This window comes from Prionailurus bengalensis, chromosome C1 (genome assembly GCF_016509475.1).
Source record: "Prionailurus bengalensis isolate Pbe53 chromosome C1, Fcat_Pben_1.1_paternal_pri, whole genome shotgun sequence".
Lineage (NCBI taxonomy): Eukaryota > Metazoa > Chordata > Mammalia > Carnivora > Felidae > Prionailurus > Prionailurus bengalensis.
In genome coordinates, this window is record NC_057345.1 from 23,382,229 (window position 1) to 23,396,771 (window position 14,543).

The 14,543-nt window shown below is 42.0% G+C and overlaps 1 protein-coding gene and 1 non-coding gene across 28 annotated transcripts in view; both read right to left on the minus strand.

The window, feature by feature from the left end:
- The window catches only part of PUM1 (pumilio RNA binding family member 1), a 134,930-nt gene that overhangs the window by 27,628 nt on the left and 92,759 nt on the right, over positions 1-14,543 (minus strand). For 20 of the 27 annotated variants that reach the window (XM_043574319.1, XM_043574312.1, XM_043574327.1 and 17 more), the window contains 4 exons: positions 10,584-10,722; positions 9,146-9,289; positions 7,936-8,232; positions 6,613-6,849 (listed from right to left, as the gene is read on the minus strand). In XM_043574319.1, the coding sequence (XP_043430254.1) occupies positions 6,613-6,849; positions 7,936-8,232; positions 9,146-9,289; positions 10,584-10,722 (817 nt within the window). The remainder of the gene's footprint in view (positions 1-6,612; positions 6,850-7,935; positions 8,233-9,145; positions 9,290-10,583; positions 10,723-14,543) is intronic. The other 7 variants (XM_043574323.1, XM_043574321.1, XM_043574322.1 and 4 more) reach the window with 2 other exon arrangements.
- On the minus strand, positions 10,386-10,463 carry LOC122482341. Its single transcript, XR_006297128.1, has one exon. It is a non-coding gene; the product is annotated as a small nucleolar RNA SNORD103/SNORD85 (small nucleolar RNA).

Here is a 14,543-nt window from a genome sequence, read left to right on the forward strand (position 1 = left end):
GGATGGTTTCAGTGTTGACTTTTATCAAAAGTTTAAAAGAAATAATATCAGTACTCCACAAATTCTTCCAGAAAACAGAGGGGGGTGGTACATTTCCTAACCTATGTTATAAGGTCAGTATCACCATGATAACAAGTCAAAGAAAGGAAAATGACAGATATCCTTCATGAATATAGATGCAAAACTCCTCAACAAAAATATTAACCAACTCCAACATGACCAAGTGGAGTTTATCCCTGCAATGCCAGGGTGGATTAACATCCAAAAATTATTAATGTGGCATACAGCATTCACAGAATAAAAGATAAAAACCACACAATCATCAATAAACATAGAAAAAGCATTTAACAAAACCCAAAACCCATTCATAGCAGAACTCTTAAACTCAGAACAGAAGTTAACCTGATAAGGGGCATCTATGAAAAACATACAATGATCATACTTAAGAGGAAAAGAGTAACACTTCATCCTCACGATCAGGAACAAGGCAAGGATGTGTGCCCTCATCTACTGTATTTAACACAGTGCTGGAGGTTCTAGACGATCACACAAGAAAAGGAAATAAAAGACATCCAGACTGGAAAACTCTTGTTTGTCTGTTTATTGGGAAACTCTTTATTCACAAGTGACATGACCCTATATAGAGAGTATTGTAAGGAATCCATCCAAATCTATTACGGCTAATTAATAAATATGGCAAGTGCGCAGAATACAAGATCAATATACAAAAACCAACTGCATTTCTATAAGCAAGCGGCAGACAATCCAAAACCAAACCTAGAATACAATTCCATTCACAATACCGTAAGAAAAATAGAATCTGTAGGAACAAATTTAACAAAAGACACGTAAGACCTGTTCACTGAAAACTTCAAAACTTTACTGGGGAAACTGGTGCACGCAAAAAGATGAACTTCCACTTCGGGCAATATCACAAAATTAACTCAAAATGGATGACAGACTTAACTGTAAGAGCTAAAACAATAACATTTCTAGAACAAAAAAGGAGAAAATCTTTAAGACCGTGAGTTGGGCAAAGATTTCTTCTGAACCAGAAAGCATGAAAAACTGGACCTCATCGAAATTAAATACTGCACTTCAAAAGAGACTATTTAAAAAATGAAAAGACAAGGGGACCTGATTGGCTCAGTCGTTTAAGCCTCCGACTTCGGCTCAGGTCATGATCTCACGGTTCCTGAGTTCGAGCCCTGCATCGGGCTCTGTGCTGACAGCTAGGAGCCTGGGGCCTGCTTCGGATTCTGTGTCCCCCTCTCTCTATTCCCCGCCCCCCCCCCCTGCTCGCACCCTGTCTCTCTCTTCTCTCTCAAAAATAAATAAACATTAAAGAAACAATTTTTTTTTTTTAAATGAAAATACAAGCAAGAAACCAGAGGAAACTACATGCAAGGCAGGTATCTAATGAAGGACTTCTGTCCAGGAATATAAAAAGGAATTTCTACAGGAATTCCTACAACTCAATAAGAAGACAAACAATCCAAATTTTTAAAAATATGAGCAGACATTACACCAAAGATATACGCATAGTTAATAAACACATGAAATGACGCTCAACATGACTGGTCATAAGGGAAACGGAAATTAAAACCACAATGGCATACTGTTTCAAGTCCACCAGAAGAGCTTTTTAAATAAGAAAAGCACAACATTGGTGAGGATATAGAGAAACTGGAGCCCTCATACACTGCTGATGGGAATGTAAAATGTGTACCAACTTGGAAAACAATCTGGCACTTTCTCAAAAGGTTTAACATAAAACTAAAACACAATTCAGCAATTCTACTAGAAGAGAAATAAAAACATGTGACCAAAGAAAGACCTGCATGCAAACATTCACAGCAGAATAATCTCCAGAAGCCAAAACCTGTAATCAACAAAATCCTTCAACTGTGAATGGTTAGACAAAATGTGGCATATCCATAAAAAAGAAGACAATTTGGCAGTAAAATGAAGCAAACGACTGACACACACAAGATCATGGATTAAATCTCAAAAACATGAGAAGGAGTAGGAGGGACGACCCACCGTGAGGAGGGAAGAAGCCAAACAAAAGAGATCACATACTGTACAGTTCCACTTATACGAAATGTTCAGAAAAGGCAAATTTAAAAACAGAAAGTAGACCAGTGGTTGACAGGGGCTAAGGGTGTGACTGCTAACAGATTAACTGTAACTGGTCTTGAGAAATCTTACCGAGGGGATGACAATGTTCTAAAATCGATTTATGGTGATGGTTGCACAATTCAGAAAGTTACTAAAAATCAATGAATTATACACCTGAAATGGGTGAATTTTATGATATGTAAAATATAACTCAATAAAGTTGTGTCCTTAAGAAAAGAATATTGGTCTTTAAACAATGGGTAATGGAAAAAAGCATTTAAGAGTCTCATGTAGGGGAACCTGGGTGGCTCAATAGGTTGAGCGTCCAACTTCGGCTCGGGTCATGATCTCATGGTGCTTGAGTTCGAGCCCCACGTTGGGCTATGCTGCTGTCAGGTGGGAGCCTGCCTTGGTTCCTCTGTCCCTGCCCTCTCTCTGCCTCTCCCCCACTCATGCTCTCAGGCGTGCGTGCGCTCTCTCTCAAAAATAAACATTAAAAAAAGAAAAGAGTCTTGGGGGCGCCTGGGTGGCTCAGTTGGTTAAGCAGCTGACTTCAGCTCAGGTCATGATCTCACAGCTTGTGAGTTCGAGCCTCGCTCTGAGCTGTCACCACAGAGCCTGAAGCCTCCTTTGGATCCTGTGTCTCCCCCTCTCTCTTCCCCTCCTCCACTTGCTCTCTCTCTCTCTCAAAAATAAATAAACATTAAAAAAAATTTTTTAGGAGTCTTACGTTAGTTAGTCTAACTAACAAATGATTATTGAATAAATAATGAGAAAAAAAACTAAGTAAACTAAACAGGTCATTGATCATTTTGATAGTATCCTAACACACGTGGCTTCGGGGAACAAGTATGAAAATATCATGGAGAAAAGACCCACACTGGGAAAACGAGAGATATACAGGCTGGCATGCACATTCAAACACTTGCTAGCTGTGTGTTATTATGAAAGTCACCAGACCGTGCTGAGTTTAATTTTCCCTGTGTATAACAGAGTTACGTGAGCATTTAACACAATGGATGCAAATGCCCAGCATGGCGGTTAGTGACCCAAGAACTAATGGCCGGTGTCAGCAGGGCAGCGGTGTCAGTAGAAACTCTACTAGGTGTGGCCCAACATGTATTTGGTAAAGAAATGTCAAGTTTCCGGCACCAAAATGTCTTTAAGGACCTCTGTATGGACACTGTTAGAAACCAATTCCCAGGGCACCTGGGTGGCTCAGTCAGTTAAGTGAGCATCTGACTTCGGCTCAGGTCAGGATCTCGCAGTTCTGGAGTTGGATCCCCACATCAGGCTCTGCACTGACCATGCAGAGCCTGCTTGGGAGATATTCTCTCTCTCTTTCTCTCTCTCTCTGCCCTTCCCCCACTTGGGCACTCTTTCTCTCTCAAAATGAACAAATAAACTTAAGAAAAGGGAAGGGGAGGGGAGGGGAGGGGAGGGGAGGGGAGGGGAGGAAAAAAGAAAAGAAAATTAAGAAAATTAAGAAGAGAAGAGAAGAGAAGAGAAGAGAAGAGAAGAGAAAAGAAAAGAAAAGAAAAGAAAAGAAAAGAAAAGAAAAGAAAAGAAAAGAAAAGAAAGCAATTCCCACGCCTCTGTTTTGTCTAGGTTAGGACTAAAGCATAGGACAACCCTTCTGTCAAGCAAACAGACCGAGCAGAGGCAAAGCTCTACCGATCAAGACACAAAGTTCCTCAGGAATGACATGTATGGTTTACACAGCACCCGTAGCAATGGAAGTCCAATGCGAACACATACAACTAAGTTGCTTAAATGAGGTAAACTGTTTCAAAAGGGAAGATACGTTTAAAAATAAAGCCAGGTGGGCAGCAGGAGTCCTTAAAATGAGAAATGACTCACACCAACAGTTATTGCCTACCTCACAGGGGAAACATAATTAAGAAGGATTTAATTGCAGATATACTGGAAAGAGGAAAGGCACCATGCACCCAAGTATTGTTTCCAGCCCCATTTTCAAACACCAAGAACCACAGCACCTAGTTCAGAGGCTGACAGAGCCAACCTGTAGCTAAAGCCCACAGGACAAATCTGGCCTGCCACCTATTTTTATAAATAAAGTTTGACTGCGTGAGAGCTACACATTCATTTACATTTTGTTTGTGGCCAATTTTGTACCTCACAACAGAGTTGAATACTTACTACAGAGGCCACCTGACCTGCAAGCCTACAATATTTACCATCTGTCTCTTAGCCAAAAAAACTGTTAAATTAAAAAAAAAAAAAAAATTGGGGCATCTGGGTGGCTCCATCGGTTAAGCGTCCAACTTCGACTCGGGTCATGATCTCACAGTTCATGGGTTCAAGCCCCACATCAGGCTCTCCACCGTCAGCCCGGAGCCTGCTGTGGATCCTCTGTCTCCCTCTCTCCCTGCCCCTCCCCCACTCCCTCACTCTCTCTCAAAAATAAACAAACGTTGAAAACAACTTTTTTTTAGTAAAGTAAAAATGTTTGTAGATTTAGTTTCTTTACTACAAATGTCAGATTATTAGCTGACACGGTTCAAATGTTTAACTCGAGGAATTAAAAAGAGAGACTTTCTGGATGTGATGAAAACACTGGTTTAAAAGATACCCTGGGTATGTCACGGGCCAGGACATGCACACTGACAGTGCAGGCTTCGGGGCCGAAGAGGTTTGACACTAAATCTCTTCAGAGAATGCGAAGACCTAGGCAAGATATTTAAGGCAGTTTCCTCACTTTGTATCACGGGCAAAATACCTAATCCCTGCCTGAGTCATATGTACAGCACCCAAAACCATTAATAGCAGCCAATAATAACCACTAAGCGTTAGCTCCTTCCATCTATATACTAAACTGGGACTTTCGTTTACCCCTAATGATCTGCATTAACCCTCAGTCTTTAAAGGGAAGCATTCTGTCACTAGGAAACCCTGTCGTGCGACGGACCCCACTGCCTTCTCTGTCCAACACGTATCTACCCATCTGGAATGTCCCCACAACTTTTCTAAAGTAACGTCCATATGGAACCTGAGCCCATGAGTTCTACAAGAACAGCTCTGACCTCGGAGATTGCAGGACACAAACACACTCACACAAATGCATATGTGCGTACACAGCTTTGCCTGAAAACCCACCACTCCAACCCAGCGACCGCACTTTCCAGTCCCAGAATAAGAACTCTATTATCCTATCCCCTTCGAGACTTTTTTGATTTTTATAGATCACTTTGCGGTCTTTGTCTTTCCAAATGAAAGCATACTATTTGTTTTTAGTCAGCTCTCATTTCAGAGCCCGTAAAGCCACTTCTAACCTTGCTGGTGAAAACTGAAAACAGTCCACGTAAACTACAAACTCTGGATGACAACGATGTCAATGAGGTCACTGTTGCAAAGGTCCCAGTCTGCCGGGGGACACTGATAACGGAGGAGTGTGCACGAGCGCAAGGCAGAGGGTGTGAGGGTAATCCCTGTACTTTCCCCTCAATCTTGCTATGGATCTAAAACTGCTCGTAAAAAAATGTCTTTTTAAAAAAAAATAATAATAATAAATAGAGGATTAAAAAACAAAAAAACAAAAACCAGAATCTTCTGGGGGAAGTACCCAAACACGATGATTTTTCCCAGGACACTGCCAGTTTAGGTCTATCATCAGAGTAATTATTAACAGCACTCCCATCCACTCTCAAACATGCCCTGGGCTGCACGATAAATTATATGGTCACTCTACTCCAAAGCCTCAACTTCCCCCACCTAAAGAATAAATCAGTGCTTCAGAATCCACACCCAATAAATAACCAAGGGAAGGAAGTATGCACCGTCTTCCACCTCTTCCAAGATTTAGGAATTTGCCACCCAAAGTGTTAACATAAAGTTTCTTTTCATTCTTACAGTCTGCTGTTTGCAATCCTCTTTTCTTTCCTCATTTTAGGATCTAGATGGTAACATTTTTTAAATCCCCGTACACAGTAACAACCTGAACATATAGTTGAGAAATACACTTCTATACTCATTAGCATACTAGGTAGTTTATATAAAGAATTTGTAAGAATCTGGCAAATTTTTTACATAGTGTTTTCTGTGGAAAAGATATTAAGCGTAAACATGGGGGGGAGGGAGTCTGAAAAATAAGGCAAAATATTAATTGTGATATTTCGGTGGTGACACTAGGGGAACACATTCTTTGTCTGTGTCTCTGTGTTTTCCAGCTTTACTGAAAATGAATCTGTACTGGGCTTCTCATGAAAGACTCCCACGTGTAGACCAAGAACAAGATGTTCAGACGGAAGCTGAAGTGAATATACAGGGGACGCACCCAAACTTGAATAAACCCGAAACTGCTATGCTATCTAGGTACAGCCTGTATAACATGAGGCACTTAAGGAAGGCACAGAACACCCAGGGCGCTCCTGGGATAAAGGGACTGTCCTTTGCGTACGCAAAGTACTTGTAATGTCATCAGTGGCAAGAGGTTTCTAGAGTTCAAGGTGGTGTTAGAGTAATGGTTCTTACCCAGGTTTAAGCTTGAAGAGGATCCATGTGAAGAGAGGGAAGGAGGTGGTGTCTGTGAATGTCCTGGTCCCTGACTAGGGAGAGGCATGCCCACGGGTCCAGGAGAGGAGGAAAAGCTAAGGCCGTTATAAAAACTGTGTCCAATGGGGGTCAAGCTGCTCGATGTCCTCTTATAAAGGTCACTGCTGCCAGTCAGGGAGTCACGGCGGGAGCCACTGCCAGTGTTGGAGTTTGCAACTAAAATGGAATTAAAACAATGCAGATAAGAAAAGGCCTGTTCTTTGAAGAACAAGCCCAGTGACCTGTTCCTAACACTTTGATCCAGACTCCTTACCACCGCAAATCTGTCAGCAGAGACAGCCTAACTGTTCATGTGGCAGTTCTAGGGGCAGGTAAAGTAATAAAGAGGACATGGCTCGGTTTAACATGAAACTTTTGTTCAAACCATCACACGAATGCTAAATTTACCTTCCTTTGGTGTCACATATTATGGGGTGGGGAGGGGTTAAAAAGCTCTGACGGCCACATAAGCTATGGAAAAGGTGAAAGAAAATGGGCTAGAAAGAATGCCTTTCATCAACCCAAAGGTTCTAGTAGAAAAATGGAGTACAGAAAAAAAAAGATTTGTAAATGGGGTATCGTCCCCCTACACAAGACTTACATATGAAAGCCTGTTTTCTCAATGGGTTCGATCAAGAGTTACTGCTAGCCCCCAATTCCAATTGAAGATTCTCGCTCTCAAACATGCCCTGCTGTTCGGAGATCACATGGTTTTACAAACACTGCAATTATCCCACTGTTTCCCTTACTCCTTCCCTGCTTTTCTCTCCCATCAAAACATTAAAAATATCTTGGTCTAATTTCCGCCTTCCCACTTTGCCATAATATCCACCTTAATTCTTCTCAGAAGACTGGAGAAAATTCCTGACTCTTCAAGGCCTGCAGACTGTGGGGTACGCTACCCTGTGGTCTTTGGTAAGTCCTCCTCCCTCAGTTTTTAGTGTCCACATTTCTACGCTTCCCTCCACGTTCTTCCCAATGCCTGAAAAAAATCACCCCTGGTTTTCCGATCCCTGAAACAAATCGACTCTGAGAGTATAAATAAGTAGCAACATAAGCATAAAACTGAAATCGGCCCCAACCCTAAAAACTTGATTTTAACAGTCCATCATCTCAGATATGTGGGACGGCCGGCTTCCCACGGGGGTCGGTCCAGATCTGCCTGGGGCATCTGTCCAGGATTCCATGCACTGTCAGTGTTCCATAAAGATTGTAAAAATAATTACAATTCAGTTTTAACAGCACATAAAGTCTGATTTCTACCTGCGGTTCCAAACCCTCCAAGGGCTGATCCCAGGGTGGCGCCGAGAGAACTGCTACTTCCAAATCCCAAGGACGTGTTGGCAGGCTGGGCTGAGCCCTGGGAGAAGAGGGAGCTGCTCTGTGAGTTGCTGCTCAGAGAGTTGTTGCCATAGAAAGAGCTGGATGCCAGGCTGTTACTGGGCTGCTGCTGGGGCTGGGGCTGGGGCTGCTGGGTTCCTAAAGGGCGAAACGGTCCATTTGTTGTTCCAGCAAGACCACCGGCTGCTCCATTTGCTGAAGCTGCGGCCGCTGCAACAGCTACGAAGAAGAAAGCAAACCATTGGGCTGTGAAAGGGACTGGCCGCATTCCCCAGCCACGGTGTCATCCTTCCGAAAACCCCGTAACGCCGTCCTATCTCTTCGAAGTGGACATGAGCCTCGTACACAACTACGCAAATCTGCCTTCGATCCCTTCATCTGAAGCTTCTATTTTCTCTTTCTGCTTCCAATGTGAAGTCAAAATACCACCGAAGCCAAATTCACTATGGTGGCAGCTTTAAGGAGTCTGCAGTTTAAAACAGGTACAGATGTCAAACGTAGCTGTTTTAACTACAACTACTTCCTCAAATCTCAAGTTCCACAAATATCATCGTTGAGGACTTTTCCAGAACCACTGTCATCAATATACTCAAGTCCCTCGAATTCTTAAACATGTTGCTCTCTTCTAGATGTTTCCGCCGTTGCTCCTAATTTACATTCCTAATATATATACACACACACACAAAGCCTAAAACAAAAACCTATGTATCATTTATCCCCCATCAAAATGTATTGCTCTGCCACTTCTCACTACTCCCTCCGTCCCGCCTCCACCCCGAAAAACAAAAACAACATATTTAAAAAAAAAAACATTATCTGAAAATAATGAAAATAAGGACATGGATTTCTGTGAAATCAGCCTTGGACTGCTGCCAACGGTGCCGTTGTGCGTGAGTAATCCAACTTCCTATGTTCACGGTGGAGCAGGTCCTTGCTGCTAACCAGCTGGCACATGGCTGTCAACAGAATCTATCGAGGTCACTTGCTGCTTCTGCTTTTCTCTTTGAAATATTACAGGGCAGAATTGCTATATCGAGAACTGTCAAATGAAGTACATTTCAACAGACTGTAAGAACATCGTCCGTCGCCCATTTTGGATCTCTGACAGGAGTTCACGGAGCGGGAAGCTCACCTGCTTGAGCGGCTGAGGAACTGATGATGACTGGGGCGGGAGCGACCAGCCGCACAGGAGCCCCAAGACCGTTTCTCGCCCCTGCGTTCACCACGAGGGCACCCGTTTGGTCATAGTAAGCAGCAGGAGCCAAGACCGGATAACCTGGGAATGTCAAGCCACATGTGAGTAGACAGGAAGCTACCAGGGCCTCCTGGGCGCTAGCAGACTGTAAACAGTCACAGATTGGACCGTGGGGACCGACAGACGCAGATTTCTATCCTGGCTTCACTACCTGGACAGCGGTATGACCCTGAATCTCTGCGCATCCCATTTCCCCAGTGACGATGATAAGAATACCTGCCTCATAAAAGTCTTGAGACGATCAGAGGAGGAATGCGCAAGATCTCGCATGGTGTCTGGCACAGAATGGTACAGTATTATTCATCATCCGCTAAGTGTCAGAAAGGGAATTCGGCGGGCCAGGGAAACCTGCGCTCTTCCAAGTGCCAACCAAGGTTACCACCAGAAATCATAGCCTGACAATTTTTTTTACAGTTTCCTCGACTACGAAAATAACAGAGAGTATCAATGATCACAACGTAGTACTTCCATACCTCGTAACAGTCTAAGCACAAATACCCTGCAAGTTACCAGGTAAACCTAGACACACTTCAAATAATAGGATCTTTCAGCACCTCATGGAATCTCCAAATGCTACTGAGCCACAGGAGAAATTACAGGTGACTTCCCAATAAAAGCTGAATGCTTAGTAACTCGTACAACAAATGGTGCAGGTTCAAGTTACTCGGTGAATTCCTAAGTAGATCAGTTAATGTGGCTACGCTCCATGATCAGTAAGAATCCATAAATTTATGCTGAGGTCTCACAAGGACCTGTTTCAAAGGAAGAAGCACAAATTACTTCCAACCTGTGCAAAGAACAGGACCAGGTGACAGTGAGCCAAGAATAACATCTGCTCGAGGTGAAGATCAACCACAGGTAGGGAACCACAAAGCACCTCTGCTGTCGGCTCAGGAGAAATCCCAGAAACGTAAGGGATGGCCCCATCAAGGAACACTAGGAACTTCTTCCGTAATACTGTTCAAAGACATCAGCATAAGACTAGAACCTGGGAGTGATGCTAAAGTAGCCTGCCCACTCCTTCCATCATCCCCAGTCCCAAGGGACAGAACAGATCACCACCAAAGGACAACGGCATACTCCAAGCAGTGTGTGGAGAGACACATGTAAGATTAAGACTGGCTCAGAACAATCAGGTGCTCTCATCAACGAACGATGGTCTAAGTGAGGGCAAGTGTATGTCATCCCTGCCAGTCCCCAAATCGTGACAAGTCTGCTACGCAAGCTGAAAGCACCGCCTGTTTTCCTCTCAGTCTCCCCCAACAAGCAGACTGTTTTTTCCCTCAAAGCATGAGGAACAACAATGCAGCCTCACCTGGCATGCCTGCAGCCAGTCCTTGTCCAAAAGCAAGGGCAGAATTCACTGCTGCAGCTGCCACTAGTGGATCTGTTTGCTGTCCCTGCTGGTTCTGATTTGGGGTCAAAGGACGCTGGCTGGCTCCTCCACGGAGAACCTGGGAGACAGAAATAAATCAACTACTTTCTTCTCATTGGAAATACCTAAGACCCACCGTGTGCTTAAGTTGGGTCAACTTTTTTAAATTGGTAGTTGTAAACCATTTCTCCTATAATGTTTTATATGGCATGGCTGTTAGGATAAAAGTTCAATTAACAACATTTCATTGAATGAAACCTCATTCTACCACTCTTAAACATTATTACCTTTACAAGCAGCCAAAAGCCTATAAAAGTGAGGATTCATTAATCAAATACTTCATGCCTTCCATCTGGCAGGTACTAGAGACAAGGCAACGAACAAGACAAACAAAGCCCCTGCCCTCTTAAAGCTTTCATTCCAGTGAACGAAGACAGATAACTAAGTCTAAACACAGTGTCAGTGCTCTGACAAAAAGTGCGTCAAGGAGGAGGAGGATGGGGTGGGAAGGGGAGTTTAGATAGGTAAACAGAGGTAATTTACCCACATAATTAGACTAAAATAGCTGTGTCTAAAGGGGCACACACACACACACACACACACACCCCAAAAAGTCTATATTCCTTTACAGAATATAAGAACATCTTCTCTACCCTATAACACTACTGGTATTCAACAAGGCCCAAATGGTCCCGAATGAGCTCACCAGGACTGGATTTAGGAGGCCTCCGAGCTGCTTCTATTTCTCCTCTCATAAATTTCACAACAGACAGCAATCTAAATGGAGAGGTGTCAAGAGCACTGCCATTTCAGTACAGAACACCAGTTCTGCCACTGTGATGAAGGATCTACTTTTATTAATGAAACATGGGCACCAAAATGCTGGTAATCATTCTTTTTCTGAATGCTCTGAAGAATCTACTCCATGTGATCTATATGCTCCAGTAAGTAAAAATGCAAAACCCACAGACCGAGGCTAAAATTATAAAATGCGTTTTGCAATGTTTTCCAAAGGCAAAGTTCTTCTCGGATCACTTTCACTATCACTTTGCTATTTATAAAAGTTAGACATATGGTCAGGAACCTGGGTACAGATTATTCTTGGTACCACTGGGTAAACAATATAAAAGAGAAACACCACTAGCTATTTATTAAATGAGCATAAGAGAAACAACACCATCCACACTGGCAAGAAGAGATATGTAGACAATTTACTCCCAGTCTCTTATTTCCTTCTCTGTAAAATTAGTTAAGGGTAACAGCTGATCCTGCAAATATGTTGGGAGCATTCGAATTAACTTCTGCAAGGCACAATACCTGGTACCCAGGAGATAATCAATAACCAATAGCTAATTACTATCAAAATATTTATTTGTGACCTAAGGAATCTAACAGACTTTCCAAGAGAAAGAGTGCTTTAATCCACACAGAAGAGTCAAAGGAGGTTGCCCAGGGGAGTGTTTGCACCAAGATCCAGAAGAGCTCTCACTCTAGGAAAAGTAAACAGCATGTACACATATATGGCAAATACTAATAGTTCAAGAACTAATACAACATCAATGAAACCATCATTATCATTGGGCATTATGAACTAGGCTTATGTGTGGTTAGGAGTTGTAGGAAAGGTCAGGGGACAGGGGAATGGACAATGTGCCTGAAAAAACAGGGAGTCCAGACTACTGAGCCTCGTTTTAATGAGAGAAATGTTGTTTCCTTTATGTCCAGTCTCTAGAAAACTGTGTGGGACCCTGATGACTAATCAAAGTTCTTAGGTCCACTGCCAATATGTATATATTTTAATTTCATCAGTAGCTATCAAGTCTGGATTTTATGGAAACACATGTATAAAATTTATAAGTAACATTTTAACATCTAACAAAATCACAAAAATTACTTTGTAAAACACTATCCTTGGAGTTAGCTTACTATCTCTCTTTATGATGTAAAAGCTGTTAAATTCAAATTTCTTTTAAAAGGTACCGATTTAAATACAGCATTTGAGATCTACCAATACCTAATACTCAAGGAGACGCTCAGTGGGGATATCTTTATTAATAATCATTCATCCTTCTATAGTTCACCATGCTCGGTAAAATTATTATCTACAGAGTCTCCTCCATTCTAGAAAGTTCAGAAGCCATTCTAAATGCTTCTCTCTAGTGGCGCCTGGGTGGCTCAGTTGGTTAAGCATCTGACTTCGGCTCAGGTCATGATCTCACGGTCCGTGAGTTCAAGCCCCGCGTCGCCCTCTGTGCTGACAGCTCAGAGCCTGGAGCCTGCTTCGGATTCTGAGTATCCCTCTCTCTCTGCCCCTCCCCTACTCACACTCTGTCTCTCTCTCCCTCAAAATAAATAAACATTAAAAAAAATTTATTTTTAAATATCAACGCTTCTCTCTCAAAATGCAGTATCTAACACCAAATCACTGCCAGGTTTGCCAACACGTCCTTGGCTTCAACCCAACACACAAGGAGTTTTTCTTTAGCAAACGCTTAAAATAGAAAAGAACAAAAATTTTATCAGGTGTCAAAGGAACCTTCAAAAAGGATGAAAAAGGACTCAGAAGTATGATGGAGTAGCTGGAATGTCACTGCCTGTGCAGAAAGTTCCAGCAATTAGGTGTGGAACAGTTACCATGCCTAGAACACAACAAATGCTTTCTGATTAAAACATAAAGGCCAAAAAGGTCAAAAGCAAAGTTTAAAAAGGGCCTCTCAGTTCAAGGACTATGACAAAGGACTTCACCAATAAAACTGTTTTTTCCTAAAATGACTGAAACAGAAACTGACAAAAATAACTTTGGAACTGAACTATGGCTGCTTATTAAAAAGTAAAAAGCAATGTGAATAATCTTTCCTCGGTAGGGTCTGCAACTGTGGGTGACAGAAATCCCTGAAATGCAAATGACTGCCATGCCCATTTGACAGCTCAGGACACAGACTCTCTGAATACAGAACAGCTGTGCTCCTTGACCTCTAGGTGCAACCAGGCCACAGGAAAACAAAGGCCAGGCCTCAGGTTTTCCGGAACTCTGAATATCACAACACGGTCAGAAAATTACACAAGTTGTGAATTATAGATTTGTGTTCAAATCTCAACAATATATGTGTGACCCTGGCCACACAAGTTCCATTTCCTCAATCTTATGTAGTGAAATCATATAATCTATCAGAATTAGAATAAGCAAAAGAAATCCTATGTGGAACACTCAGCTTTATTTTTTTAAGCACTTAATTTTAAGCAAAAAGCTTTCAACAAGTAGTTCCTACTATTTTTCTTGCGCACTCTACTAGAACTACTTTGAAAACGTAGCAATTACTTCTGTCTTCCAAATCCACGATTATTTGGCAGCCATTTAAACATAAAGATCATCATACAAATAAGTACTGACTATCCACAAAGAGTAAGCTATGAGGCTTATTAATAGGGATCACCCATTATGTCAACAAATTATCTGTTAAATTCCCTTACATATCCTGGTACCAGAATTGTGCCTTTGCAAAGAAAATCGTGCGTCAGCTTCCAAAAATTTATCTTACGGTAAAATGACTGATCTTACTGGAAAATGATGAATTGGCTAGAATTTTAAGATCTGAGTTTTTCTATAACTTTACGGAATCTAAAATATTAAATACATACTCTCTTAGTGAGACTAGTAAAAACCATTCTTGTTTGCATTGTATCACATATGGTGTTTTGCCTCAAAAGACGGCTTTGACAATGTGTATCAAAGCCTAACTGTTCATTTTATTTGCACAGAAAAAAAAAAAAACAAAACTCCATTTCTGGGAATTTACTCCATGGAAATAATCAGACACTTATACAAAGGATATCAGTCCATCTTTTTTATAACGTCAAAATACTGCTAAGCTAAATATCAAATAATAGTAATAAACTGGC